The sequence below is a fragment of the Myxocyprinus asiaticus genome, chromosome 16 (assembly GCF_019703515.2).
Source record: "Myxocyprinus asiaticus isolate MX2 ecotype Aquarium Trade chromosome 16, UBuf_Myxa_2, whole genome shotgun sequence".
Taxonomy (NCBI): Eukaryota; Metazoa; Chordata; class Actinopteri; order Cypriniformes; family Catostomidae; genus Myxocyprinus; species Myxocyprinus asiaticus.
The window spans coordinates 7,311,093-7,337,747 of record NC_059359.1 but is presented as its reverse complement, the minus strand read 5'-3'; the positions used below and the strand labels follow the sequence as shown (position 1 = coordinate 7,337,747).

The window sequence follows — 26,655 nt, the reverse complement described above, 5'->3', positions numbered from 1 at the left end:
CCTCATCTGTTTGGGGAGGTGCGCGCGCAGTCAGCGGAGGCTCGCGGTGCGGAGCCAGGCGAAAGTATAAACAACAAGGCTTTAGCCGAAGCAGCGTGTGAGTCTGACCTCCACCCCGTCAGGCCTTCAGAATTTCCACAGAATCCCTCAACACTGCAGTGAATAAGCATCTAAAGTGAGATTGTCAGATTCATCAGCCTATCAGATTGATTTATTTGTTCTTGGTGGGTGTGGTCTTTAGGATATGTCCCAGTCCAGGCCTTCTAGCTGGCCTTGAGTGACGCAATCATGCTTTAAGTGATGTACATAAATTTGAAAGCGAAGAGCATGAGATCTTGCTGACGAGTCGGCTGTCATCACTGCCACATCACCACTGAGAAAGAGATACTTATGGATTTAAAAGCCTGAGATGTTCTGCATGATTGTGTGATTGATTGATTAATTAAACAGGAAAGGAGGACTGATTTTCACTTCAAGCAAATTGGTAAGAGCTTTTTGCATTATAGCAACATCAGGAGTTTTCTAAGTGTAAATTAGGCTGCTTGAGCATTCAGTGTCAGTTCAAGTTTTGAAAAGTAATCATGTACCCTGACGGAACAAAATTTATTGTAAGCAAAATTTAAATCGCAGAACTTTTTCTTGGTATTAGACCTCCTTGGTTCTGGCTTTCATGCATGGACATGTTTTTAAATGTCAATTGGTATTATTAGACGGCTGCGACGTATTGAATGATGGGCATATGGCGTCTTATTTTGAAACTGTGTTTTCTTAATGGCATGAATCACACTGAAGGCCTTGATTTAAAATGCACAGGCCGCGGCTTGGGTTAACGTGTTTGAAATTAGTTCCCTATCTGTCACTCACTCGACGTTGCGTCGATGTAGTGACACTAGGGGTCACTCTTGGGAGCCCGAAACACCTCTGGTCTTTGATAAAAGGCCAATGAAAATTGGCGAGTGGTATTAGAATGCCACTCCCCCGGACATACGGGTATAAAAGGAGCTGGTATGCAACTACTCATTAAGATTTTCTCTTCGGAGCCGAACGGTCATGCTCACTGAGCTGAATTCCCACGACTGTTCGACATTCACCTCTGCTAGATCTGACGGCGCATTTCAGCGGCTTCTCCCTCCTCTGCACTGGTGCACTGCAGAGAACGCCCCTGGGAGCTTCGGCAGAAAAAAGAGAGTACATTTTCCTGAAAGAGTATATTTCTCTAAAAGAGCGGCACACACGGAACATCTTTTTAAAGATGCATCTTTTTAAAGATGCCTTTCCGATTGTGTGTTATTCCTGGTTGCGGTCGTTACCTCTCAACTTCAGACGGTCACGATCACTGTCTTTCGTGTCTGGGAGCGACCCACACGGAGGCAGCGTTTGTAGATTGTTCATGTTCTCACTGCGATAACATGACCATGGCAACATTGTGGTCCTGCCTCGGTCCTTCTACCTATGGGTTTGAGGCCAGCGCGGCCAGCACTGGGGGCGATTTGGGGAACCCAATGGGATCGCCTCCACCTGGTATCCCCCCGCGGACCTCCCATTCCCCAGCACGCTCGTCTACCCCGATAGGGCTTCCGGATGAGTCCGCCGGCTCGTCTCACAGCGAGTTCGACCTCTTGTTCGGAGCCCGCAAAGCTGATGAGCTCTCGAGCGCAGCATTGGTTGCACATAGCACCTTTCACCTCCTCTGAGCTGAAGACATGCGCCATTAATTCCCAGTAGTGTTCACAAATTATGTTCCCTGGTTGACTTCCTCCGAGCCCTGTGGCAGTCGAGTTTTCGGAGAGACTCACTGCCGGCCCAATACACGTGCTAACTAAGAGCACTGTTCTGGGGTAGGTGCTCCGCATGTGGCAGTTCCCTGTAAGGTAACCTCATGCGATGTATATCTTCCGCTAATTCGTTTCCCTGTTGGCAAACTGCGTCTTCCTTGGGCAGAGCCTCCTCTGCCACAGTCTCCATGTTTGTAGCAACTCCTCCCCCATTGGGTAGGATCTACCATGAGACTCTCCACATGGTCGGCAAGACCATGTGACATATTTTCCACTTAAATATCCCCCCCTCTCTTTGGGTGAGGTGTGGTCTCCGCGGTGTCCTCCCCTTGGGAGGGATACCCCCCGACTAGACCTGGCGGCCCAGTCGGATAATCTCCCTTGTTTTTTAGGGAGTGGGAAAAAAAGAAGGAGAAAAGAGGCCACGACTGGGTTAGCCTGTCTTTATCTTTTGGGTAGTCGACTTGTCCCCAAAGGGCCGTTCGACACTCATAACTATGTTGGGGGAGGTTATGTGTCGGCCTGTTGCGCTGGTTACGAGTGCGCTGCCCATCACACACCACCAGTTCACGTAACACAGTTCAGCCAGTTGCGGCATTTTGTATAGGGACCCCTAGTGTCACTACATTGACACAACTTCGAGTGAGTGACAGATAGGGAACGTCATGGTTACTTGCGTAACCTCCGTTCCCTGATGGAGGGAACGAGACATTGTGTCCCTCCTGCCACAACACTGAACTACCCACTGAAATGGCCGGACCTTGTCTCGGCTCCTCAGCATAAAACCTGAATGAGTGGTTGCATACCAGCTCCTTTTATACCCGTATGTCCAGGAGAGTGGCATGCAAATACCACTCGCCAATTTTCATTGGCCTTTTATCAAAGACCAGAGGTGTTTCGGGCTTCCAAAAGTGACCCCTAGTGTCACTACATCGACACAACGTCTCATTCCCTCCATCAGGGAACGGAGGTTAAGCAAGTAACCATGACATTTTCTTAATTTTAAATTACTATGTAATCTCAACACCAGCACTTTGTGTGGAAGGAACCTAGTTGAATTGGGTAAACCCAACAAAATTAGACATGTTGATGTATCTCAAATAAATATATTTGATTTCTTTAGTAAAAGTGAATTTTAGCATGCTAAATACATGCTGGTTGGAAGCAGTACAGAATGTAGTTCAATAACTATGCTATGGTTAGCACAGCATTTGCTCAACGAAGCAAACAATCAATTTAATTTGCTACATCTTACTGTCCTCATCGTTAGCTCAAGATCCACTCTTCATTATAATGGTAACACCCAAAACTCCAACAATAACAGAAATTCAGAAACTTTAAACACTAACAAGTATCCCCCTTTATATTCATCTAGCACAAAAACACATAAAATAACATGTAATTTTAACATTTACTCTCCCTATCGAGTCCCATGTAAAGCATGCTGGGAAATGGAAATCCCCTGCCCAATGATATCAATACTACATTAACACAATAGAAAGTATTCATGTTGTCCCAACTCAAATTGATTAAGTAAACTTCCATTTTACAAATTTAAATGGATAGAATGCAATTAAATCAATTAGTGACAAAAGTTTATTGCTTTAGTTAGTTTTAAGTAAATTGAACAAGCAGCAAAAATAATTTTTTGATTGGTGCTTGACAGTCACAGTCCCCATTGACTTTTATTGCATGGAAAAAAGTAACTTGGACATTCTGCCTAACATCTCTGTTTGTGTCCGTGGAAGATAAAAAACAATGCAGGTTTGGAACAACATGTGGATGAGTAAATGATGACATAATTTAAATTTTTGGGGGAACTTTTCCTTTATCAGAAAATAAATGAGAGGTCTATAAACACATTAAACATTAAAAATGGTATTGTTTTACATATACACTGTATGTGTGCTTTTATGCTTTGCATATACACTCAAAAATATATAATTTTTAAGATTTACACATTTCAATTTTCAATTCAACAGAATGCCATCAAATTTAATTGTGTAATGTTAAAAATGTAATTAATAAAACTTAACAGATATATATATATATATATATTTTACCGGTCAACAGTTTTGAAACACTCGTTCTTTATTCAATTTTTTTTTTTCTTCACATTTAGAATAATAGTAAAGTCATCAAAACTATGGAATAACACAAATGGAACTATGGGAATTATGTTGTGACTAAACAAAATCCAACATAAATCAAAACTGTGTTATATTTTAACATCTTCAAAGTAGTCACCCTTTGCCTAGAATTTGCAGACATGTACTCTTGACATTTTCTCAACCAGATTCTTGAGGTATCACCCTGGGATGCTTGTTAAACAGTATTGAAGGAGTTCCCATCTATGTTGGGCACTTATTGGCTGCTTTTCTTTATTATTTGGTCCAAGTCATCAATTTCAAAAACTTAATAACCAATAAAAGTCATATTCACAGGGCGTATTACAGTAATCTGGATGATGAATATAGTGGCTTGTTGCTGCGTTGTTCAGAAACAGCCTTTAGAGGGAGCGAGAGAATCAGGAGTGATTTGCTGCCATGTCATTAGACTCTAATTGATGTGAGATGACAGTGTCCCACATCCTACTTTACACTGTTCTGTGCACCAGCATTCAGATGAATGGTCCTCGTGTGGATCCGTGCCACCATGACACTGAGTTATGCATGTAGAGGCCCAGAGCAAGGTTTCTTTCACTGTGAGTGGGCGGCAGCCATTCTCCTAGCTGCCTTAGGAATCAGACTGTTGAATCACGCAAAATCACGAGGTAACCGTTCTCATTGTGTTCACTGCGGCATTCCTAGATGTCATGGTAAATAAATTCATTAGTATACACACAGGATTCGCTAGCAGCTGACAAGGTGAAAGTACATGAAGAGTGTTTGGAAGAGCCATTAGCATTTTCCTACACAGAGTTTGTTTTCATTGAGGGAAAAGGTTGTGTAATGTATTCATAGAAAGGATCACATTAATATGAAATACCCCATGGTTTGATATGCACAATTGTCTTGTGTTCTAATTAAACAGGAGGTATAGCTGCAGGCCAAGCTCCAAATAGAGCCGGGAGCACCAAACCAACAGCAAATCCCTTAACCCAACACTTACCCTAACCATGGATGGATGTGCTGCCCCTTTTAGAGTAGGCCCAATCCCCTTCAAGAGTAGCCTTGCCCGCTTTTTGAGTTTTATTGCCCTCTTTTAGAGTTTTCACCCCCGATTGGAGATCTCCAGGCTGCAGCAATATACTTCCAATACTGATGTTGTATCGAGATGATTGATACGCACATAAAAATATAGATACTAAAGGTTTTTACAAAAATAGATTTCTGATAATTTGCAGTTAATGACTATACATTTAAAAAGATGATGGCTTTTAAATATAATAATAGTGAGTGAAATTGTAGTTTTTGCTCACCCGGTTCATTTACAGAAAATGTTTTCTAAAAGCAAATGTAGGTATATATACTTTTCAATTACTGTATTGATTCATATAAATTATATGAATTATATTATAAATTAAATACCATTCTTCCTTGTGTTCATTTAGTGGGAAAACTGTGGAAAACATGCATTCATTATCTTTATCTAGATTTGTATTTCATTACACATTTTGAATGCTCTTGGCTACAATGGCTGTTAGAAATTATTTCAAAATTATGATATAAAATCACTTTTATGTACTTTCCCCTGGTTGTATGCCAAAAGGGAGTCCTCAGCTGGACGGTTGCTTGGGGCCTCGGAAATCATAACAACGCCCCTGCAATCCCCAATATAGTACTTAAAACCCCTTAAACTGGGGCGCTATATCCCGAAAACTTTTATGCTTTAAACGTTTATGTCCCTGTATACATAAGTTAGGCATATGAGGTACCATTTGAAAGCTTAGAATCTGAACTTTTCAGAGATAACATCACTTCTGTATTTATGTTACATAAAATAATAAAATAAGGCCTCAAAACATTTGTGTTGAAAATTAGCGCCCCATAGAGGTAATGGGGTAGAAATATTTATATGAAAATAAAAGTTGTTCACATTGCACCTAAATGGATGAGTCATATATCAAATTAAAGCTCTCATTCTCAGAAATTCTATTGTACAGTTTATTTTGTTGCTTTAATAGCACAGTTAAAAAGATTTTCATAAGAAACACAAAGTGAAATATGATTTCTGTAAGTCATCAAAAACAAACGTCTCATTTTGTGCAACGATCACTGCTGCTGTAAGCCCCAATAGCTAATAGCTTTATATCTGCTTTTACCTTAGGCAGTTTTCTAATAAATGAGCCATTTTTTACTTGTCTGTGAGCTGGCTTGGCTGAATAATCTAATGTTACATCTTAGATCTCCAGAACACAATATGCCATCCAGCAGAAATGCATGCAAAACAAATCATCAGAAAAATATGTTTTCGACTGTTGATGATAAAATGTTCATCGACTAATCATCGCAAAAGGGAAGAATCTTAGCTTTCTAATTACACTTAGATTGAGCTTTTAGTCCACTCAGAAGCCAAGATATTTGGTGAAATAACGAGGTTGGTACATGAACTGAAAATTAGACTGAATGTCTATGGACGAGCACATCTTTGATGGGTAAAATGCGTTAGCACACCATCTACATTTCAGATCTGTATATTTGTGATGGATGAATGTGATAAAGAAAAAAATATTTTCTATTGCTTGCTGCCATCTAGTGGAATGAAATAAGACTTTTCAAAGTGAGATAGGGTGAACAGAACCAGAATTAGATGTTTGCAAAGTTACAAAGTTTAAAAAACTTCTGTTTATCATAAGATTATAAACACATACAATATTATTTATGAATAATTGGAGTCTTTTTTTATTTAGGGGGATTTCTGAAATAATGTGACCAATTTTTTACAATTAGTCCACAGCATGTGTGAATGGTGAGCTTTTAAATTTGAGTGTGAAAAATTTCAGATATTTTTGATAGGTATTGATATTTAATGTAAAACTAGACAAAAATACTGTATACTGAGTAAGAATGTGATTTTTGCAGTTTAGCTTGAGTCTCCAATGTAATACATCATCCTCTGTCATTTATTACCAAAGCAGCTGTAACCTGACATTGATGTGATGTTGATATAAGCAGACAGATACCATCCTTCTTCTTATTAGCTCTGGCGTTCAGCTGTGATATTGTGGTGGCGTGGGGCAGATCCGGGATGGAGCAGGATACAAGCAGAATTAGTCGAGGTTCGGGGTCGGTCATGCTGCCGGCAGAGTGCCGTCAGGCTGGGCAGAATGGAGTCCACACCTGCTGCTGTCCTCCCCATTCCATCCCTCTTCTGCCCAATCACACAGCTGGGCCTGTTTCGGCTGTACTGACATATGGTGTAGCCTCCTACAGTGCAGCATGGGTGCATTTGCCAAGCCTGAACCCTGCCCTCCCTTCCCATGTACACATACAGTATGACCCATTATCCTGTTTAAAACAGCTAGACTTTAGTAATGGGAAGATTGGGTCATTTTACTGACTTGGATAATCTTGTTTAGCAAAATGAACTCATCTTTATTCAAATCATTTCATTCATTTGTCACGTGACAGCCGTATAGGCTGTACAGGAAACAGAATTGATTAGTTCACCTACCGACTGGGTCTTCGGATCTGAGTCTTTCGTTCAATTGTCACGTGACAGCATAGAAGACAAACGATTCTTTCATGAGTGACAATTACTGGTCTTTTGTTCATTTTTATCTTTACAGCTTACAGTTTAGTGTGTTGCAGTTGTTTGTATCATGATCAATACATGTTAGTGTGACAATAAATGACATTTAAAAATCATACAATTGTCATGATTAATTATTTCCATTTATTTAACGCAGGGAGTGTTTACAAAATAAAGTGTAAATTAAAGCAAAATGGTCTTAATAGTTTAATATGCACAGACAACTGTAAGTAAGCCATTCATAGATTTATTTTCTCGAAAACTGTTAACACTGTGTCTCTGTGGCACTATAAATATTCCTGTGTTTGTTTTGAGCAACCTGCTTAGACCCGCCCCAACAATGTTACTCGAAGGCAGACGAGGTGCATATTCGGAAAGTGGCTCCATCTGGTGGCGCTAGTGTCGCAGAATTTACATACTTCAGTTTTAAGGAAGGAGATGAAATTATTAACTAATTTCTGTTTCCATTACAGAGCCTATGTGCCTGTCACGTGTCAAAAGACTCAAAATCGAAGACCCAGGGCAAATTCCAATACAAAATGATCATCCCTATGCCCTACTCACTTTGAAGGACAGAGCTCTTGATGTGGGCACTCTGAAGGGAGCATGGCATTACTGAATGAAAATACCTTTCGCAAACAAACTTGTGCATGGGCACTTTGTGGGGGAAAAAATTCTTACTTTTGTTTGGAACGACCCATGGAGAATCCTTTACATGTTGGAACTTTGACTGATCAGTGCATTGTTTTTGGTATAAAGTTATCCTTTACCATTAGCTTTGTACATGTCCCTAGATGCTGCCATATTTGCGTGGCATCATACATCCACATATCCAAGTCAGAATTTAAGAATTCCACGCAAGTGTTGGAGCAGGGAATGGGATCCGGATCACTGATCCATGGCATGTCCATCTCCACCTCCTTTGAGACTCTCTGTGTTTTGTTCAGAGTTACTCTTCCATGATCCATGCCAGATAACATTGAACCAAGTAATTGCTGCCAAGGCAACATAGTCACCCAAATACAGACCCAGCCGAATTCATTGTAAAGGGTGCCACTCACCTGTGGTCTGCAGTTCCTGATACATACTGTAGATTTGGTTCTAATGGGTTCCGTTTCATGAAGTTCTAGTGTCATCATCATTCTCTGGCTGCCCTAATATGTTCAGTTCAGATTACACTGACATGAGCAGATTATTTCTGTCTTGCTTCTGGTTGTATGTGGCATTTCTCTTTAGCACCAATGTATGAGACAATATTACAGTAACAGAAAAATTCATTTTGCATGTTACGCAAACTGACACCTCGTTAACGGCATGCACTGACTATATCATTAAAAATAAATCTGCATTGCCTGTCAAGGCCCAATATCAGACAGTTGTTCACATAAAAGGCTATGCGAGTTGATAAACAAACACAGATCTCATACGCTTTCTAGCAGGCCTGAGTCCTTCAGGATTTATTGCATGTGATATGTTTTTTTTATGAAGGGTTCCTTCCTGTAATTTCATTGCAGCTTGCAATAGATACATTTTAGGAGCCGTGCATCTAAGCTTTTAAAGTTAATATTTAGTTTTGCTTTGCCCTAATAGAATGTGCCCTCATGGGTGCAGCATAATGTAGACATCCTTCATGTTTAAAACTATATCAAGACAAACCACACCAATGCACCATCAGGCAGAGCTCAAAACAGTATCTTACAGTCAGCTGTGTGTAGCACTGTCATTCTCTGTAGACATTCTAATAAATTTGCATTCTTCATTGTGTAAGAAATGCTGAGCTGTGCATAACAAGGGAGAACCCACAAAGATTGTCTATATTAAATATATATATAATCTAAAATATACAAACATTTACAAAAAATATACAAAAATGGCTAAAGTATATAAGAAAAATTGCTATTATGTATTGTAAAATATATTTATATAAATGTATTTTGTTATTTATATATATATATATATATATATATATATATATATATATATGTGTGTGTGTGTGTGTATATATATATATATATGTACACTGATGAGCCAAAACACTATGACATATGCTGTGGGTCCTTGTGCTGCCAAAACAGCGCAGATCCGCCTAGGCATGGACTATATAAGACCCCTGAAGGTGTCCTGTGGTATCTGGCACCAAGACATTAGCAGCAGATCCTTCAAGTCCTGTAAGTTGCGAGGTGGAGCCGCCATGGACTCGTTGGTCCAGCACATCCCACAGATGCTCAATCGGATGGAGATCTGGGGAATTTGGAGGCCAGGGCAACACCTTGAACTCTTCATCATGTTCCTCAAACTATTCCCGAACAATGTGTGTAGTGTGGCAGGGCGCATTATCCTGCTGAAAGAGGCCACTACCAACAGGGATTATCATTGCCATGAAGGGGTGTAACTGGTCTGGAATGATATTTAGGTAGGTGGCACGTGTCAAATTGATGTCCATATGAATGACCGGACCCAGTGTTTCCCAGCAGAACATTGCTCAGATCATCACACTCCCTCCACTGGTTTGTCGTCTTCCCACAGTGCATTCTGGTGCCATCACTTCCACATGTAAACGGCACACACGTACACGGCCGTCCATGTGATGTAAAAGAAAACGGGACTCATTGGACCAGGTGATCTTCTTACACTGCTCATGCAAGGTCCAGTTCCAATGCTCGCGTGCCCATTATAGGCACTTTCGATGGTGGACAGGGGTCATCATGGGCACTCTGACAGGTCTGCGGCTATGCAGCCGCATACGCAGCAGGGTGTGATGCACCGTGTGTTGTGACACATTCCTCCCGTAACCATCATTAAAATTTTCTGCGACTTGTGCCACAGTAGACCTTCCGTCGGTTCGGACCAGATGGGATAGCCCTCGTTGTTCTCGTGTATTGATGAGCCTTGGGCGCCTAACACCCTGTCGCCAGTTTGTGGTTTGTCCCTCCTCGAAACTCTGTCGGTAGATACTCACCACTGCTGACCGGGAACACCCTACAAGCCTTGCCATTTCAGAGATGCTCTGACCCAGTTATCTGGCCATAACAATTTGGCCCTTGTCAAAGTCGCTAAGGTCTTTACCCCTGCCCATTTCTCCTGCGTTCAACACGTTGACAACGAGATCTACCCGGACCGTGACATGTGGCCTTGTTAGGAGCTGATCAACGTTATTCACGTCACCTGTGAATGGCCATAATGTTTTGGCTCATCTGTGTGTGTGTGTGTGTGTGTGTGTGTGTGTGTGTGTGTGTGTATATATATTTTGTTAAAATAATATAAATTTAAGAATAGAAATTAGTTGCTTTATAACTGTTTTTATTGCGAATATGTATGAAATACATAAAATAAAAATTTATTATTTCAAATAAACAAAAATGGCCAATGTAAAATATATTTATATTTTTCATATATTTTAGTTTTGTTCCAAACATATTTTTTGCCATTTGTTTGTATTTTAAAATCTAAATATTAAATATTTTTAGAAAATATAAGAAACATATATTGGTATTGGAAAATATATTAATAAAGATGTATTTTTAATATATTTTAGTTATTTATTGTTCCAGATGTATTTTCTGGCCATTTTTTGTATATAAAGATAAAAATATAGAAATATGTTTGAAATATATATATATATAAAATGTATTTAATGGAAAATAGCTGATTTATTCCAATATTCAAATTATTTCTTGCCCCTGTAGTACATATTTTTTATATATTTTTAGATTTGATTATGGAAAGGTTTAAAAAACTATATTTACAACACATGTTTAAAATATAATTTGGCCTGTAAAAATATGTATAAGAATGCATCTGGGTCATGTGACTGCAGCCGAGTGACAGGGCCCCCCTGATTTCAGGTGACAAGCGCCGCTTACACTGCTTCCCACAGGAGCTCAGTGACTGATCCTCTCCTGCCCCACTCATTTATCACCCCAGACTGTAGGTAATCGCTTCTTTCACAGCTTTGCTCTCAAAACCCCGGGAACACAGGAGAGATGCCGACATCGCTAAATGGCCCCTGTGCAATATAGATGGCAAACCTGTGCTGAGAGGTTTGCTTCCTTCTGCTTGCGGACACCAGAGGAGGTGCCATGTACAGCGAGTTCTCCTCCGTTAAGAAGAATCTCTCTTGAGACACAGCCCCATACCAAGGCTTAAATAAACACATTACACACACAATTTTGTAATTATTTTCTCCCCTCGCCCCAAACGCACGCACATGCTATATTATTTCAAGAAATCCAGCCCCATAGGGACCTGATGTTTTAAAAGCGGAGGCTTCCAATTAGGGAGTGTTCACACAAGATGTGTTCTTGTGTTCTGTCTATGCTATTTTTTTAGTTATTGGTGTATGTACACATGAGCATGACATGCTTCTTTGGCCACTTTGGCTCACACTTTTTTTATGTCTAGCACCATGAGCGCCATGTTTTAAAAACTCAATAAAAATTAATCGGCTTTTAGTCCAATTAACTTTTTTAAATGAACTTTTAGGGTCCTAGTAGAGAAAGACTGCAGATTTTAAATGCGTATATCTACTAAAAGTTAATTTTGTTAACTTTAGAAGTACACTTCAAAACGAACATACATGGACTTTTTTCATTTGTATTTAATGGGGTCTTTAAATGCAAAAATGCTCAGACTGCCCTGCTCTGCCTAAGGACGGCTATCGTTGCAAAGCCCAAAGTCAAAGTATGACTCACCATGGCGTATTGACCCTGACTTCTGTGCACTGACCTTTTTCTCTGCTCCCCGCAGATTCACCCTTTGTTGATGCGCGAGCAGCGCTCCGAGTCGCACAGGAACAAGCTGCTGCGACGGACGGTCAGCGTGCCTGTGGAGGGAAGGCACCATCCTGAGATGGGTGAGTGAAGTTTGACACGTGGCGCCCTGCTTCCACTGAGTCGGATGCGTTTGCACCTGTAAAGCGTTTACATGTGCAGTTACAATTGAGCTAGAGCTGGTTTTTGCTTAGTCGAGCTATAGTTTTCATCTCTCTTTCCAAGTATACATGACACAAAGTGTAATTGTATATTTGAAGGAAAGATGTCAGGATTCATTACTTCCACACTGAAGTTTCTTGAGAAGCACCTGGCTGTCAAACACATATTGAGCTTCATATAACTCATAAGTTACACATAAGCTACACAAACGTTACACAAAAGTGTTTTCTCAGGCACTTATTGAGTCTAAACAGATGCACAACTTACATAATTTCAGTAGTACGCCAAAATGACAATAGCCAAATCATACTGTTCATGTGTTACACTTGCTATAGTTTACTTCCATGTTGCTTCTTCATCAAATAGCAATGTCAAATGCAAATCAAGTCAATAACTGACACAACAGTGCCACTTTGAGTAAGAAATAACATGTATATTATGTATGTGTACACACATATGGGATACTGATAATTCACATTTGTTGCACAGAAAATTATAGTGCAATAAGTATTTATTTGTATGAATATAGTACTCGTTTCTCTTGTAATACACAAAGAAATAGATATCATGTGATAGTGAACTTATATAGATATTAAATAATCATACAAATATAATTTATGGAAGTGCAAAAAAAAAAAAGAAATGAAACAACACTATTACATATCTAGGGTCTCTAATGACCCTATCAGTGTTTCCCCTAGGATTGTTTTCAGTAGCGGTGCTGTTTTGCATGCGTCCACAAGCCCGCAACGCCGGACCCGTATTAACGCATGTTGGTTGAAGAACAGCCTAAAACAGGGGTATCAAACTAAATTTCAGCCTAGGCCATATTAGAGTTTATTTGTGCCCTCAAAGGGCCCATTGAAAATGTGGCACCAGCACCTGCTTTGGTAGCACCCATGCAGTTACCAATAATATTACATGTTATGTTCATTGAAATGCACATTTGACAGAACAGCATTGATTTTGAGGTTAGGATGCAGATGAACATTATGATATTAACAACAGTGACATCTGTGGGAAAAAATGAACATCTGATTTTTATAATTTGAAATAGTCTGTTCGGTTGAGACCAGTCTGCGAATAACCGCACCTGCTCTGCGCTCGTGCTGCTCTATCCATGATTGAGCCGTGTTGATAATTGATCTGTGTAGGGCTGTTTCACTCTTTTGAAGCAAGCAAAATGTGCTCCAAAACATACAGATGACAGGGGAAGGCTCATTAATTTGAGGAAAGCACTAACTTATTGGTCAGTGAAGCGTTGCGATCCTCTGCCATACTATGTTTCAGATGCATTTCAGGGCCAAATGAAATTAAGCAAGTTTGACACGTGTGTTATACGGTGACGTTACTGTGAGCAAGTGCATGTATTAGTGTGTATGTGTGTGTGTGTGTGTGTGTGTGTGTGTGGTGGGGTCTCTTTCGCAGTGTACAAAGCGTACAGCTGACTGGAGCTGGCAAGCATTATATTACATCAAGAATATTAAATAAACCATGCGAAATCCCAACAGCGGCGCTCATAATTCAGTGGCGGTGCAGCGCTGCTGCAAAATGCATATTGGGGAAACACTGCCTATACACTTTTGGTACTTAAACCATTATAAAAAATATTTTATTTGCAATTTTGGCATTTATTTGTGTTACACTATTTATAAGATAAGGATTGAGGAATACTAAAGAGGTGTGGGCACAAGTACAAAAAATGGATGAGGTACAGGGGGTGGAATGAGGTTTCGGGTCACTGAAGACCCAAGGTATGTGTATAAGGGTTAAGGTGTATACTTGCTTGACAAAGCCGAGCTACAATCATGTTATCTAGGTTCGTTAGTCTGACTTTGCAAAATCGACTGGTACAATTTCAGTTGGACTAAAGTGTTTACATGACATTTTAAAATGATAAATTGTTGTTTTAGTTCGACTAAAGCAAACTTTTAAACAGCATGTAGACTTAAACTGAACACTGACTGTACACAAATCAGATTTGGTTTTCAAATCTGATCTTTAGGACTTTTTCGCTCATTGACAGTTCACTACATAGTAAATGACACATAGTTCACTAAATGAGGAAAGAGTGAGCGAAAATGGGTGAATTCAGACACAGCTGCAGACAGTATTGGGCAATTTGTATGAGCAAAAAGACAAAAAAAAAATAATAAAATTGCTTCTGACCATTCAAACTGAGACACTTTCGATTTCAAACCACACATGGATGTGGTTTGGACCTGGTTTGTAAAAATCGGATTTCATTTGTTTTTTGCTGTTCTGATACAAACAATTAAACAGACTTGAGTTTGATGTTCCAAAAATCATATTTTACCTGCAGGTATAAACAAAGATTAACAAACAACATACCATGCCTCTGCTGTCTGTTGAATAGCAAATCCATGTGAGATGTTGAACAAGGTGGCCCTCTGCTGCTCATTCGAGACTCCTTCTGCAGTTTGTGTGACAACGATTAGGGATTCACACAATTCCATGAATCTCTGATGTAGTCAGCATTACTGAATGTTATTTCTGCACTTTGAGTGACGTAGGAACTTCATAGCACCATAAGCTTTCCAGAACTCAAGCCCTTAAAGAATGGAATTGATCTCATGAGAACGGCATAAATTAGCTCATGTTAGATGACGAGGCGGGCAGCGGGGTGGGTAACGTTCAGTGAAGTATGGATCCATTGTGCAGTACAATGACACGGTGACCTATTTTGCAGTAGCTTTTCCCCATTGCTTTTCCTGCTTAGTTTGCATTATGGGTAGACTGTTTAGAGTAAGACTACTTAGCACTGTTCCAAACCCTAAGTGAGCTGTCTTACTGCCTTCTTAGAGAGCGTCCCAAGTGAAATGGACCCTCATAAGTGACTGAATTGAAACGCTCTACACAGGCAACAACTACGCGTACTACACAAGTGGTGCACCTCATTTAGCTGCATGAGAGACTGGTATTAGCGGATGTTGCTAAGCTAACAATGCACTTCTCTGGTAAGATTTAAAAAAAATAGCACCCACAAATCTTGGTTAAACAAATTGTACCCATTTTTTTTTCTTTTTTAATAAGCTCTTATTTATTGATACATTTATATTGAAAGAAATAAAGTATATTTGTAATCGACTTTTTCTTGTCCAAAACAAGATATCTTATAAGGCAGCATAATATTGCGTTTTGGGACAACTTTCACATCAGGAGTGTGATTATGGTGCCATAAAATGCTGCCTAGGTAGGCAGCTCACTAAGGTTTGGAACAAAGCTCCTGTGTTATAAATGAAGGGTTTTCTAGAACATTTGGAAAGTTTTGTGTCTATCAAAATAATCTCTTTTTTAAATTTTTTTTTTTATTATTCTGTTTTTGGGATACGTTAAAGGGCTATAAGTTTGTCTTTTTGTTAAACTTTATAAGTCATTTACTAAAACTTTTTATAGGGGTTGCATAGACTAATCAACTAGACGCTTTCCATGTGATTTACAAAATGCGTCTGTAGGAAATACAGCGGGTGGCGGATTTCCAAAACGTAGGCTGGCAGAGGAAGACTCATTCATATTAATGAGGAAAGCACTACCTGATTTGTTAGGGTTAGGTTAAGGTGCTGGGTTATGATTTCTCTGACCAATCAGGTACTGCTTTCCTGATGAATATTACTGAATCGACCAATCAGTTATCACTTTACTCATGAATATAAATTACTCTTTCCCTGCTATCCTATGTTTCAGAATCTTGACAGTGGGTTGAATAGTCGAATTCAACTCAACTTATGGGCTTGATTTTCAACTATAAAAAAAATCTGTATTGTCATGCAACACCTACTTTTTATTTGATAATAAATTGCATCTGGAAAGTATTCACAGCACTTCACTTTTTCCACATTTTGTTATGTTACAGCCTTATTCCAAAATGGATTAAATTCATTATTTTCCTCAAAATTCTACAAACAATACCCCATAATGACAACATGAAAGAAGTTTGTTTGAAATCTTTGCAGATTTATAAAAAAATAAAAAAATAAAAATAAAATAAAAATCACATGTACAGAAGTATTCACAGCCTTTGCTCAGTACTTTGTTGAAGCACCTTTGGCACCAATTACAGCCTCAAGTCTTTTTGAGTATGATGCTACAAGCTTGACACACCTATTTTTGGGCAGTTTCTCCCATTCTTCTTTGCATGACCTCTCAAGCTCCATCAGGTTGGATGGGGAGTGTTGGTGCACAGCCATTTTCAGATCTCTCCAGAGATGTTCAATCGGGTTCAAGTCTGGGCTCTGGCTGGGCCACTCAAGGACATTCACAGAGTTGTCCCATAGCCACTCCTTTGTTATCTTGGCTGTGTACTTAGGGTTGTTGTCCTGTTGTAAGATGAACCTTCGCCCCAGTCTGAGGTCCAGAGCGCTCTGGAGCAGGTTTTCATCAAGGATGTCTCTGTACATTGCTGCATTCATCTTTCCCTTGATCCTGACTAGTCTCCCAGTTCCTGCCGCTGAAAAACATCCCCACAGCATGATGCTGCCACCACCATGCTTCACTGTAGGGATGGTATTGGCCAGGTGATGAGCGGTGCCTGGTTTCCTCCAGACATGACGCTTGCCATTCAGGCCAAAGAGTTCAATCTTTGTTTCTTATGGTCTGAGAGTCCTTCAGGTGCCTTTTGGCAAACTCCAGACGGGCTGTCATGTGCCTTTTACTGAGGAGTGGCTTCCGTCTGGCCACTCTACCATACAGGCCTAATTGGTGAAGTGCTGCAGAGATGGTTGTTCTTCTGGAAGGTTCTCCTCTCTCCACAGAGAAATGCTGGAGCTCTGTCAGAGTGACCATCGGGTTCTTGGTCACCTCCCTGACTAAGGCCCTTCTCCCCCGATCGCTCAGTTTGGCCGGGCGGCCAGCTCTAGGAAGAGTCCTGGTGGTTCCAAACTTCTTCCATTTACAGATGATGGAGGCCACTGTGCTCACTGGGACCTTCAATGCTGCAGAAATGTTTCTGTACCCTTCCCCAGATCTGTGCCTCGATACAATCCTGTCTCGGAGGTCTACAGACAATTCCTTGGACTTCATGGCTTGGTTTGTGCTCTGATATGCACTGTTAACTGTGGGACCTTATATAGACAGATGTGTGGACTCCAATCAAGTTGTAGAAACATCTCAAGGATGATCAGTGGAAACAGGATGCACCTGAGCTCAATTTTGAGTGTCATGGCAAAGGCTGTGAATACTTATGTACATGTGATTTTTTTCGTTTTTTATTTTTAATAAATTTGCAAAGATTTCAAACAAACTTCTTTCACGTTGTCATTATGGGGTATTGTTTGTAGAATTTTGAGGAAAATAATGAATTTAATCCATTTTGGAATAAGGCTGTAACATAACAAAATGTGGAAAAAGTGAAGCGCTGTGAATACTTTCCAGATGCACTGTATACTGCCTAAAACACCACATCTAATAGATATCATTTTTATGGTTAAAGGTGAAGTATGTAATTTCTGGCACCAAACAAAATTACAAAATTAATGACTGTTTACAAACAGGTTCCTCAAAGACTCCTACCACCCCTTCTGTCCACACTTCCGCTATGCCACTGGTCAGTCATACAGGTCGTCTCTGCCGTAAATTTACACCATTAGTTGAGTCAGAAATACATACAGTATGTTAGACCGCTCAAACAAACAGAGCAATGTTTTGATAGTGCCACAGAGCCATAGTGTTTACAAATCAACCTACTGTACAAATGGCTTACTTATAGTTATCTTTGCAAAATTACACACTTCACCTTTAAAAGTAATGTGGCTGCAAGCTATTAGCTTCCCCTTAAAATCCTCTCAAAAATTTGACAACAGCTCACTTCCATTTGGTTGAATTTTGTCTTCGCATGTAATATACTCTCAAAGATGCAATTTGTACTGCCTCAGGCATCAGAATTAATTGAAGACTAAGCAATAAACAAGCACTTAAAAGCTTGAGTTTAATTTTGGTAGTTAATTGCAATTTGCATTTGTAAGCAAATCAACACTGCCATGCCTCTTATAACTGTGATATGCTTTTCATTGTATGGTGAAGTCTGAAAAGTGTGGAGATCTTTCTTGAGTGTTTATTAACAGTAGAAAAGATAATCAACTGTGACATGATAATTTGTTTGGATACACGTTTTATGTATGGATCGAATATAGAATCTTTTAGTTAATGGGATAGTTCCCCCCAAAATGAAAATTTGGGCATCATTTACTCACCCTCATGTTGTTCCAGTCCCTGTATTATATTCTTTACCCAGTGAAACACAAACTGATGTGTTGATGCAAAATATCCAATCTGCGCTTTTTTAAACAAAAAAAGTGGATGATTATTTATGCTGTCAAGCTCCATAAAGGACAAAAAAAATCACCATATAAATATCGTAAAAATAGTGCAAATGACTTGTGTGCTATATTCTTAAGTCTTCTGAAGTAATATGATAGTTTTGGATGAGGAACAGATTGAAATATAAGTTGTTATTCACTAAAAATCTTCTTTACTGCTGGAGCTCTTAAATCTCATTAATGCTTGTTTTCATTTAAAAAAAATTTAAAGCAGCATGCCAGGCTTAATGTCATTGATGACAAACAATAAAAAAATGACGTTGGTCATTGAAATTGTTTGTTTCTCATACAAAGCTATATTCCTCCAGAAGACTTGTCCTTATAGCAGCTTGTACTATATAAATCACCATCCACTTTCATTCAAAAGAATAACTCAGACATTATGCTAAACATCTTCTTTTGTTTTTAATTAAAGAAACAAAATTATGCATGGCTGGAACAACATGAGCGTGAGTAAATGATGAGAGAATTTTAATTTTGGGCTAAACTATTCCTTTATCCCTAGTGCACTGTTCGTTTGACTCACAGTTGTATTGTTTGCAGTCCAATTTGACCAAAAACAATAAAGTTTATTTTTATTTTTTTTATTTAAGAATTAAATGTTATAACACTAACTTCAATAAAATAAAAACACTAAAGTTGTGCATTTGGGGGGATTATATGCTATTTCTCAATTACACCATTAATTTGCATATGCACATAATCAAATGTATTTTAATTTCTCTACAGGAAAAATCTGCACTTCTATAAGTTAAAACATGAAGAAAATATGAGAATGTGTCATGTTTTGAGGACAGATTGCTGCCATCTGGTGCAAAAAAAGAACAATTACATGACTTGAAAATCATGTTATGACAAATATAACCAGTAGATGGCTGCACTAATTAATTCCATGTGTTCTGCATTTTGAATGTGTTACAGTCTCTCCCCTTTATTTCTGCCTGTGTGTGTTCTGCATTAAGGCTGAATTATTGATTTTATTTGACAAATTCCCAAATAAATTGCTCTGTGTTATGGTCTCACCCATTCGTTTCCTTAGGTCGATCAGATTTGACTGCAAACAACACAAGTGTCGCTTTTTTTTGTCACGGGCCTAAACTCATCAAATCCAGTCCAAATTTTGTTTGTGTTTTCAAATGGCAAATGTAGGGAAAGTAACCAAGCCTTGAGCCACTCAGATGAAGTATACCATTTTTAGTAAAGAAACAAAATTGATTTCAGTCAAAAATGTTAATAATGTTAATAAAAAATAATGTTAAAAGAATAGTTCACACAAAAATGAAAATTCTCTCATCGTTTACTCACCCTAATGCCATTCCAGATGTGTATGACTTTCTTTCTTCTGCAGAACACAAAATAAGTTTTTAAGAGGAATATCCCAGCTCTGCAGTTTCATACAATGCAAGTGAATGGTGACCAAAACTTTGAAGCTCCAAAAGCACATAAATGCAGCATAGAAGTAATCCATAAGACTCCAGTGGTTAAATCCATGTCTTCTGAAGCAATCCAGTCAGTTTTGGGTGAGAACAGACCAAAATGTAACAATATTTCACTGTAAATCTTGACATCAGTAGTTACATTTTGGTCTGTTCTTAGCCCAAATCAATTAGATCGCTTTTGAAGACATGGATTAAACCACTGGAGTCTTATGGATTACTTTTATGCTGCCTTTATGTGCTTTTTGGACCTTCAAAGTTTTGACCACCATACACTTGCATTGTATGGACCTACAGAGCTGAGATATTCTTCTAAAAATCTTTGTTAATGTTCTGTAGAAGAAAGAAATTCACACACATCTGGGATGGCATGAGGGTGAGTAAAGAGAGAGTTTTCATTTTTGGGTGAACTATTCCTTTAATATTTAGACTCAGAGTAAATGTTGTAGCACATAATGTAAGAAATGACATATTGACAGAAATTCGACTTGACAATACCCAGCACTCGCTATTACTGTATAATGAAAATAGTCCTAGGCTAAATGAATTACTGTGATGTGGAAAGATGTATAGTCGTATGAGAAAATGAGTCACGTTAATAAATAAACATTTGGGATTGCAGAGCATATTGCTCTGTGCAAACTTACATCGTGTGACTGGGCACATATTTTGAAACGAGGCATTAGTTTGTGTAATAATGCAGATGTCTTCACCAGAGTGCATCAGAGGAATAAACCTATAAATGAATAGCTCACCAAAAAATGAAAAATCTGTCATTATTTACTCACCCCCATGTCATTCCAGCTCCATTTTTAATTTTATGTGTAACTCAAAAGGAGATGTTTGTCAAAATGTTTGAGCTGATTTATTTCAGAAAATAAATTCATCCAGTCCTCTAAGGGGCTCCGTATTAAGATGAGTAAATTATGACAAATTGTTGAACTATCACTTTTGTCAGTTTCTGCCTTTAATTACACATCAAGTGTGAAGATGTTTAGCATTTAATATTAAATAGTATTTTCTTGGACTGTTTTTGGAAGGGCAACATTATAACAAGTACAGTCTGTGCCTGTTTTCTTATCTGATTGCCTCAATTTCTTTATGCTATGGCTTTAGATTAAAAAGTACTGTTACATTTTAATTTCGTCAAAAACTCTACACTTACGTTTGTACAGATTCTCCCACTGATTATCTCTCTCTCCCTCATCCTCTTTCTAGGCAGACATTTCATTTTTCAATATTTCGTTTAATGGAAACATTTCTTTGTCCTTGCAGGATGCCAAAGGCGAGACAATAGTTTTGTCAGACCTGTTCTTTTTTTCCCCATTCTCTCTTCTCCTGTTCTTCTAGCTCATGCTACAATATGAATTATTGATTCTGAACATGGGCAGCTTTTCATTCCATCACAATGAACAACATGCTGTGTTCAAGTTCACAATGCCATGTGGGACATTTGTGCAGTCACTAGGTTGTTATGCTTTATAAACACTGAGCTCTAACATATTCCTTGTAGCAGAAGGTACACCTCACATGTGCATTTAACTCAAGTCAAACTGGTATTGGTCATTATTAGTTGTAATAGTTTATATGAGCCTTAAACCTCTTTGGAGTTGGATATCATATGGAGACATTTTTGCAAAATGATATTACGTGGTGCTTTGCATGATCCACGGCAGTTCTGAAATGAAATGTCCACTGTGTAGCGTTAAAAGTATGTTACATTTTCTCCCAAACAGATGAGTTTAATGCTTTATTGAGTTTTAAATCAACTTACTCCCCTACCCTAAACCTGAAACCTAAACCTAACTGATAGTGTCATAAAAGAAAATGTGAGAACTTGAAAAATGCAATTGCCGAAGCAACAACATAATTTTGTGGTGCTTCTATGACACTTTTGGCTCACGTATTTGACTCGAGTGCTCTTCGGGACTCGTATCCTGGTCCTTTGCATCACAAGTGCAACACTCTATCAGATGAGCTACCGTGCAATTTGATTGCACTTGAACAAGCTGGTAATTGTAGTTGATTAGGTAATGTAAGGCGATACATTTTAACATTTGCAAGTCATGCACTATTATGAAATTGTTTTGATGTCATGAGAAAGTATTGCATGACGAACAGGAATAAAGTCTTTATGAACTGAAAATATGCTATTTTACATTTGATTTGTGTGGAAATCATTGTTTTAGCACCACTAGTGTTCATTTCACCAGGAAAATTCTGCAATATGTACAACAAGCCACGTAAAAAACGATTTTGCAGTAGATATATGTAACAAAGTTCTTAATTTCCGTGGCAAGATGAAGAGGGAGACGACAAGATCCAACACAAAAGGGGCTTTATTTCCCACACTTTTCACAGTCTATAAATCAAATTTTTCAGTGGACACACTCAAATAAGTCTTTTCAGCACTACACAAATATCGCACTCTGGAACACTCTGCTCCGTGCAGCTCTCTCACCCTGACTGGCATCTGGCTTGCTCTTAAAATCCCGTCTCCACTCTCACTACAATGACAAACAGCTGTTAGAGGCAGTCATTGCCAGGTGATGATCCTTACCGCTCTCATCTTCTGATCTCGCTCTCCATTCACAAACCGGCGCTTAACCATGCCCCCACCACCACATACCCCCATCACCCGACTCAGGCTGGGGAGCCATATGGCCTGCCCAATACTCCCCCCCATTTCTGGAGAGGAAGTCCGCGACAGCCATCTGCGCCCCGGTCTGTGGACCACATTAAACTTAAAAGGCTGAAGAGCCGGATACCAACGGGTGATCCGCATGCTAGTATCCTTCATGCGATGGAGACACTGGAGCATGATGTGGTCCGAACAGAGTGTGAAAGCCTGTCCCAGGAGGTAATACTGAAGGGTGAGGACCACCCAGTTGATGGCCAGACACTCCATCTCAACGGTGCTCCTCCCCCTCGACCACCTGGGACAACACGGCTCCCAACCCCCTGTCTGACATGTCGGTCTGTACAAGAAAAGGGGGAGAAAAATCAGGAGCATGTAACAACGGCCCACCACAAAGCACAGCCTTCACCTGCATAAAAGCCTGTTGGCACGGCTCGGACCACTGGACCGGGTCTAGGGCTCCCTTTTTAGTGAGATCAGTCAGCGGGCAGGTGATGTCTGAATAATTAGGCACAAACCTCCAATAATAGCCAGCCAGCCCCAGGAAATGTCTCACCTCCTTTTTGGTCTTGGGTCTCAGGCAGGCTGCAACAGGTGCAGTCTTATCAATTTAGGGGCGCACCTGCCCGTGACCCAATTGGAACCCCAGATACCGTACCACTACCCCTGGGGTTGTTTCGATATGGTGTTTTATGAGGTTCATATGACCGGGAAGGGGCAAGAACATGTCCGAAAATTCTCTTTGCAACCAGGCCACGTCCGTGATTTGCAGCGGTGAGAGGTGGTCTCCGCAAGTGATGGGGTGCCGCGATTGGCTTTTAAGTTCACCTCCAGCCCGAGCTCCTCCCTCTCTGGTACCACCGTCGCCAAAGCCACGGGGACCACTTCCCTCCAAGGCTTTAGTTTGAGGTGGTAAATTTGCTGTACTCTGCCCCTCTCCATTCATTTAACCTCATAATCTACTTCCCCGACTCGCTGTGTGACCTCAAAGGGCCCTTGCCACTTTGCGAGTAATTTAGAGCTTGATGTGGGTAGTAATACATGTGGGTAGTAATACAAGGACTTTATCGCCCTGTGTAAATTCCCGTAGCCGAGCTCCCCTGTTATACAGCCAGGTCTGATGTTCTTGAGCCTGTATCAAATTCCCCTGTGATAGTTGCCCCAATGTGTGGAGTATTTCTCTCAGGTATTTCTCTCAGGTCATGTATTTAATTTTGTTTTTGCTCTTTGAAGGTCCCTCATCCCAATTTTCCCTCACGACATCTAAGACACCGCGAGGCTTACGCCCATACAATAATTCAAATGGGAAGGACCCCATAGAGGCTTGCGTGACCTCTCGAACTGCCAATAACAGGGGTTCAAGCCACTTATCCCAATTCCGAGCATCTTCGTGCACGAACTTACGAATCATGTTTTTAAGGGTTTTATTTAACGGTTCGACCAAGCCGTCCATTCGTTGGTGGTAGACGCTTGTCCGAATTGATTTAATGCCCAATAATTGCTCGCATAGTGTACGTGACATAAAAGTAGTGCCTTGATCAGTGAGGATTTCTTTCAGAATCCCCACTCGGGAGATTATTCTGAAGAGTGCATTCGCAATACTATGTGATGAGATGTTGCGCAAAGGCACTGCTTCCGGATATCGTGTTGTGTAGTCCTCCAGAACCAACACAAAGTGATGTCCTCATGACATCAGCTCTAATGGCCCGACGAGGTCTATACCAATTCTTTCGAAGGGGACCTCGATCAAAGGAAGTGGGCACAAAGGCGCTCTTGGCGTGGCCAGCGGATTCACCAGCTGGATTCACACCATCTGCGAACATCCCCGCGAATGCCTCGCCAATAAAAATGGGCCATTAGACGGTTCAGTGTCTTTTCCTGCCCTAAGTGACCCGCCATCAGATTATAATAAACCGTCTGAAATAACATTTCCCGACGGCTTTCGTTATCAATAACTGGGTTGTATCTTCCTTTGTCTGAGAGTCCTGCGTCACTCGATACAACCGATCATTTCTAATAGAAAAGTATGGATAGGCGAGTGCAATATCTGGCTAAAGGCAGTGACCATCAATAACTCTCACTTGGTCGAAGGCGTGCCCAAGAGTCTAGTCTCACGTCTGCTCCAGAGGAAAATCCCCGGCGGGGAATCCTCTAAGTACTGGGGAAGCCGAAACTTCCCCCTCCCATACGTCATCCTGATGCGAGCTGACATAGATGGCCCCGGCTCCGCCTCCCCAGCCAGCGCATCACAAACCCCACACCGAGGCGCTCTGTTACAGGACCCATCTGCACAAATTTCCCTTAATAGAGTGGAAAATGCTGACCAATTCATGCCCAAAATTAGCAGATAGGTGAGGCTCAAACTAACCGCAGCCTCGACATTATGCTTTTGTCCCTGAAATTGAATTGTCATGGTCACTACAGAATAATCATGGATATCCCCATGCACACACCTTATCTTTGCCTTGTGACTAGCACCCAAAGCCTCGACTTGAACCAGGCATTGATAGATGGCGGTTCGCCTGCAACCTGAATCCACAAAGGCATGGTATGTACCCTCTTTAATACTCACAGGTATGCGGTACATACCAGCTCGATTGGGGGCGGCCTGCGGCGCATCGGGGACCCGAACCAATGTGCCCACCTCCATCAGTGGGCACTGGTCCCGGAAATGCCCGGGCTCCCAGCAGCCCCAACAGACCGGCCCAGGCTCCACGCCCGCACCCGTGACAGTGGGTTCACCACTCTGGGAGTGAGGGTGGAGAGGGGCAGGGGAAACCGGCGGGTAGTGCAATCTCCGGAGTCGAGAAGCTGGTATGGGAGGAGCTCCTCACCGTTTCCAGGGAGGAGGAACAGGACGGAAAGCAGGGGGAGGAGGGGAGACAAGGGAACGAGAGAGAAAGAGAAGGATCTCAGGGCTCGCTACCTCCTGAATATGCCACCATGTGGTCCTGTGCCAGCTGGATGGCCATTTGGAGCGACACCGGACGGTGGCACTGGACCCACTCCGCCATCCCTCTCGGAAGTCGAGTGATGAACTGCTCCAGTACCACCAGATCGATGACAGCTCCGACGTCACATTGCTCAGCCAGCAACCACCTCCGGCAGGCGTCCCGGAACTGTTAGGAGAAGGCGAACAGGTAGCCGTGCTCGCCAGTGGTCATAGAGCGGAAGCATTGGCGCTGATGCTCGGGTGTCTGGCCGACCCATTGCAGGATGGCTTTTCTCAAGTTGGTGTACATCAGGAGGTTCTCCACTGGTAACTGCTGCGCCGCGAGTTGGGCTTCTCCGGACAGTAGTGGAATCAATCGGACCGCCCACTGGATGCTCAGCCATCCGCATGCCCCTGCCGTCTGCTCAAAGAGCTCCAAGAAGGCCTCTGGATTGTCAAGGGGGCCCATCTTGACTAGCGGAACCTGGAGCGGGGCGGTCACGGAGTCTGAGGTCGTGGCGGCAGCACCCTCCTTGCGCAGCAAGCTCCAGAACATCTGCCGGTCCTCCGCTTGGGCCTGGAGGAGCACAGTGAATCAATGTTCCTGCTCAGTGCGCAGCTCGAGGAGGGCCTGATGTTGCATCTGGTGGATGCTGGCGAGGGTCTTGACCACGTCCTCCAGATGTGAGGGATCCATGGCGGACTTCTTCCTCCCTTAATACCAAGGTTTCGGCACAAGTGTAACAAAGTTCTTAGTTTTCATGGCAAGGAGGATGCGGGAGATGGCGAGATCCAACTCAAAAGGGGCTTTATTTCCCACACTTTTCACAGTCTATAAATCACACTTTTCAGTGGACACACTCAGTTAAGCTCTCTCACCCTCACTGGCGTCTGGCTCGCTCTTAAAAGCCCGT

General features: G+C 41.0%; 1 protein-coding gene across 7 annotated transcripts in view; it reads left to right on the top strand.

The window, feature by feature from the left end:
• The window catches only part of syngap1b (synaptic Ras GTPase activating protein 1b), a 181,021-nt gene that overhangs the window by 51,854 nt on the left and 102,512 nt on the right, over positions 1–26,655 (top strand). For all 7 annotated transcript variants that reach the window (XM_051720255.1, XM_051720253.1, XM_051720252.1 and 4 more), the window contains exon 3: positions 12,216–12,321. In XM_051720255.1, coding sequence (XP_051576215.1) covers positions 12,216–12,321 — 106 coding nt within the window. The remainder of the gene's footprint in view (positions 1–12,215; positions 12,322–26,655) is intronic.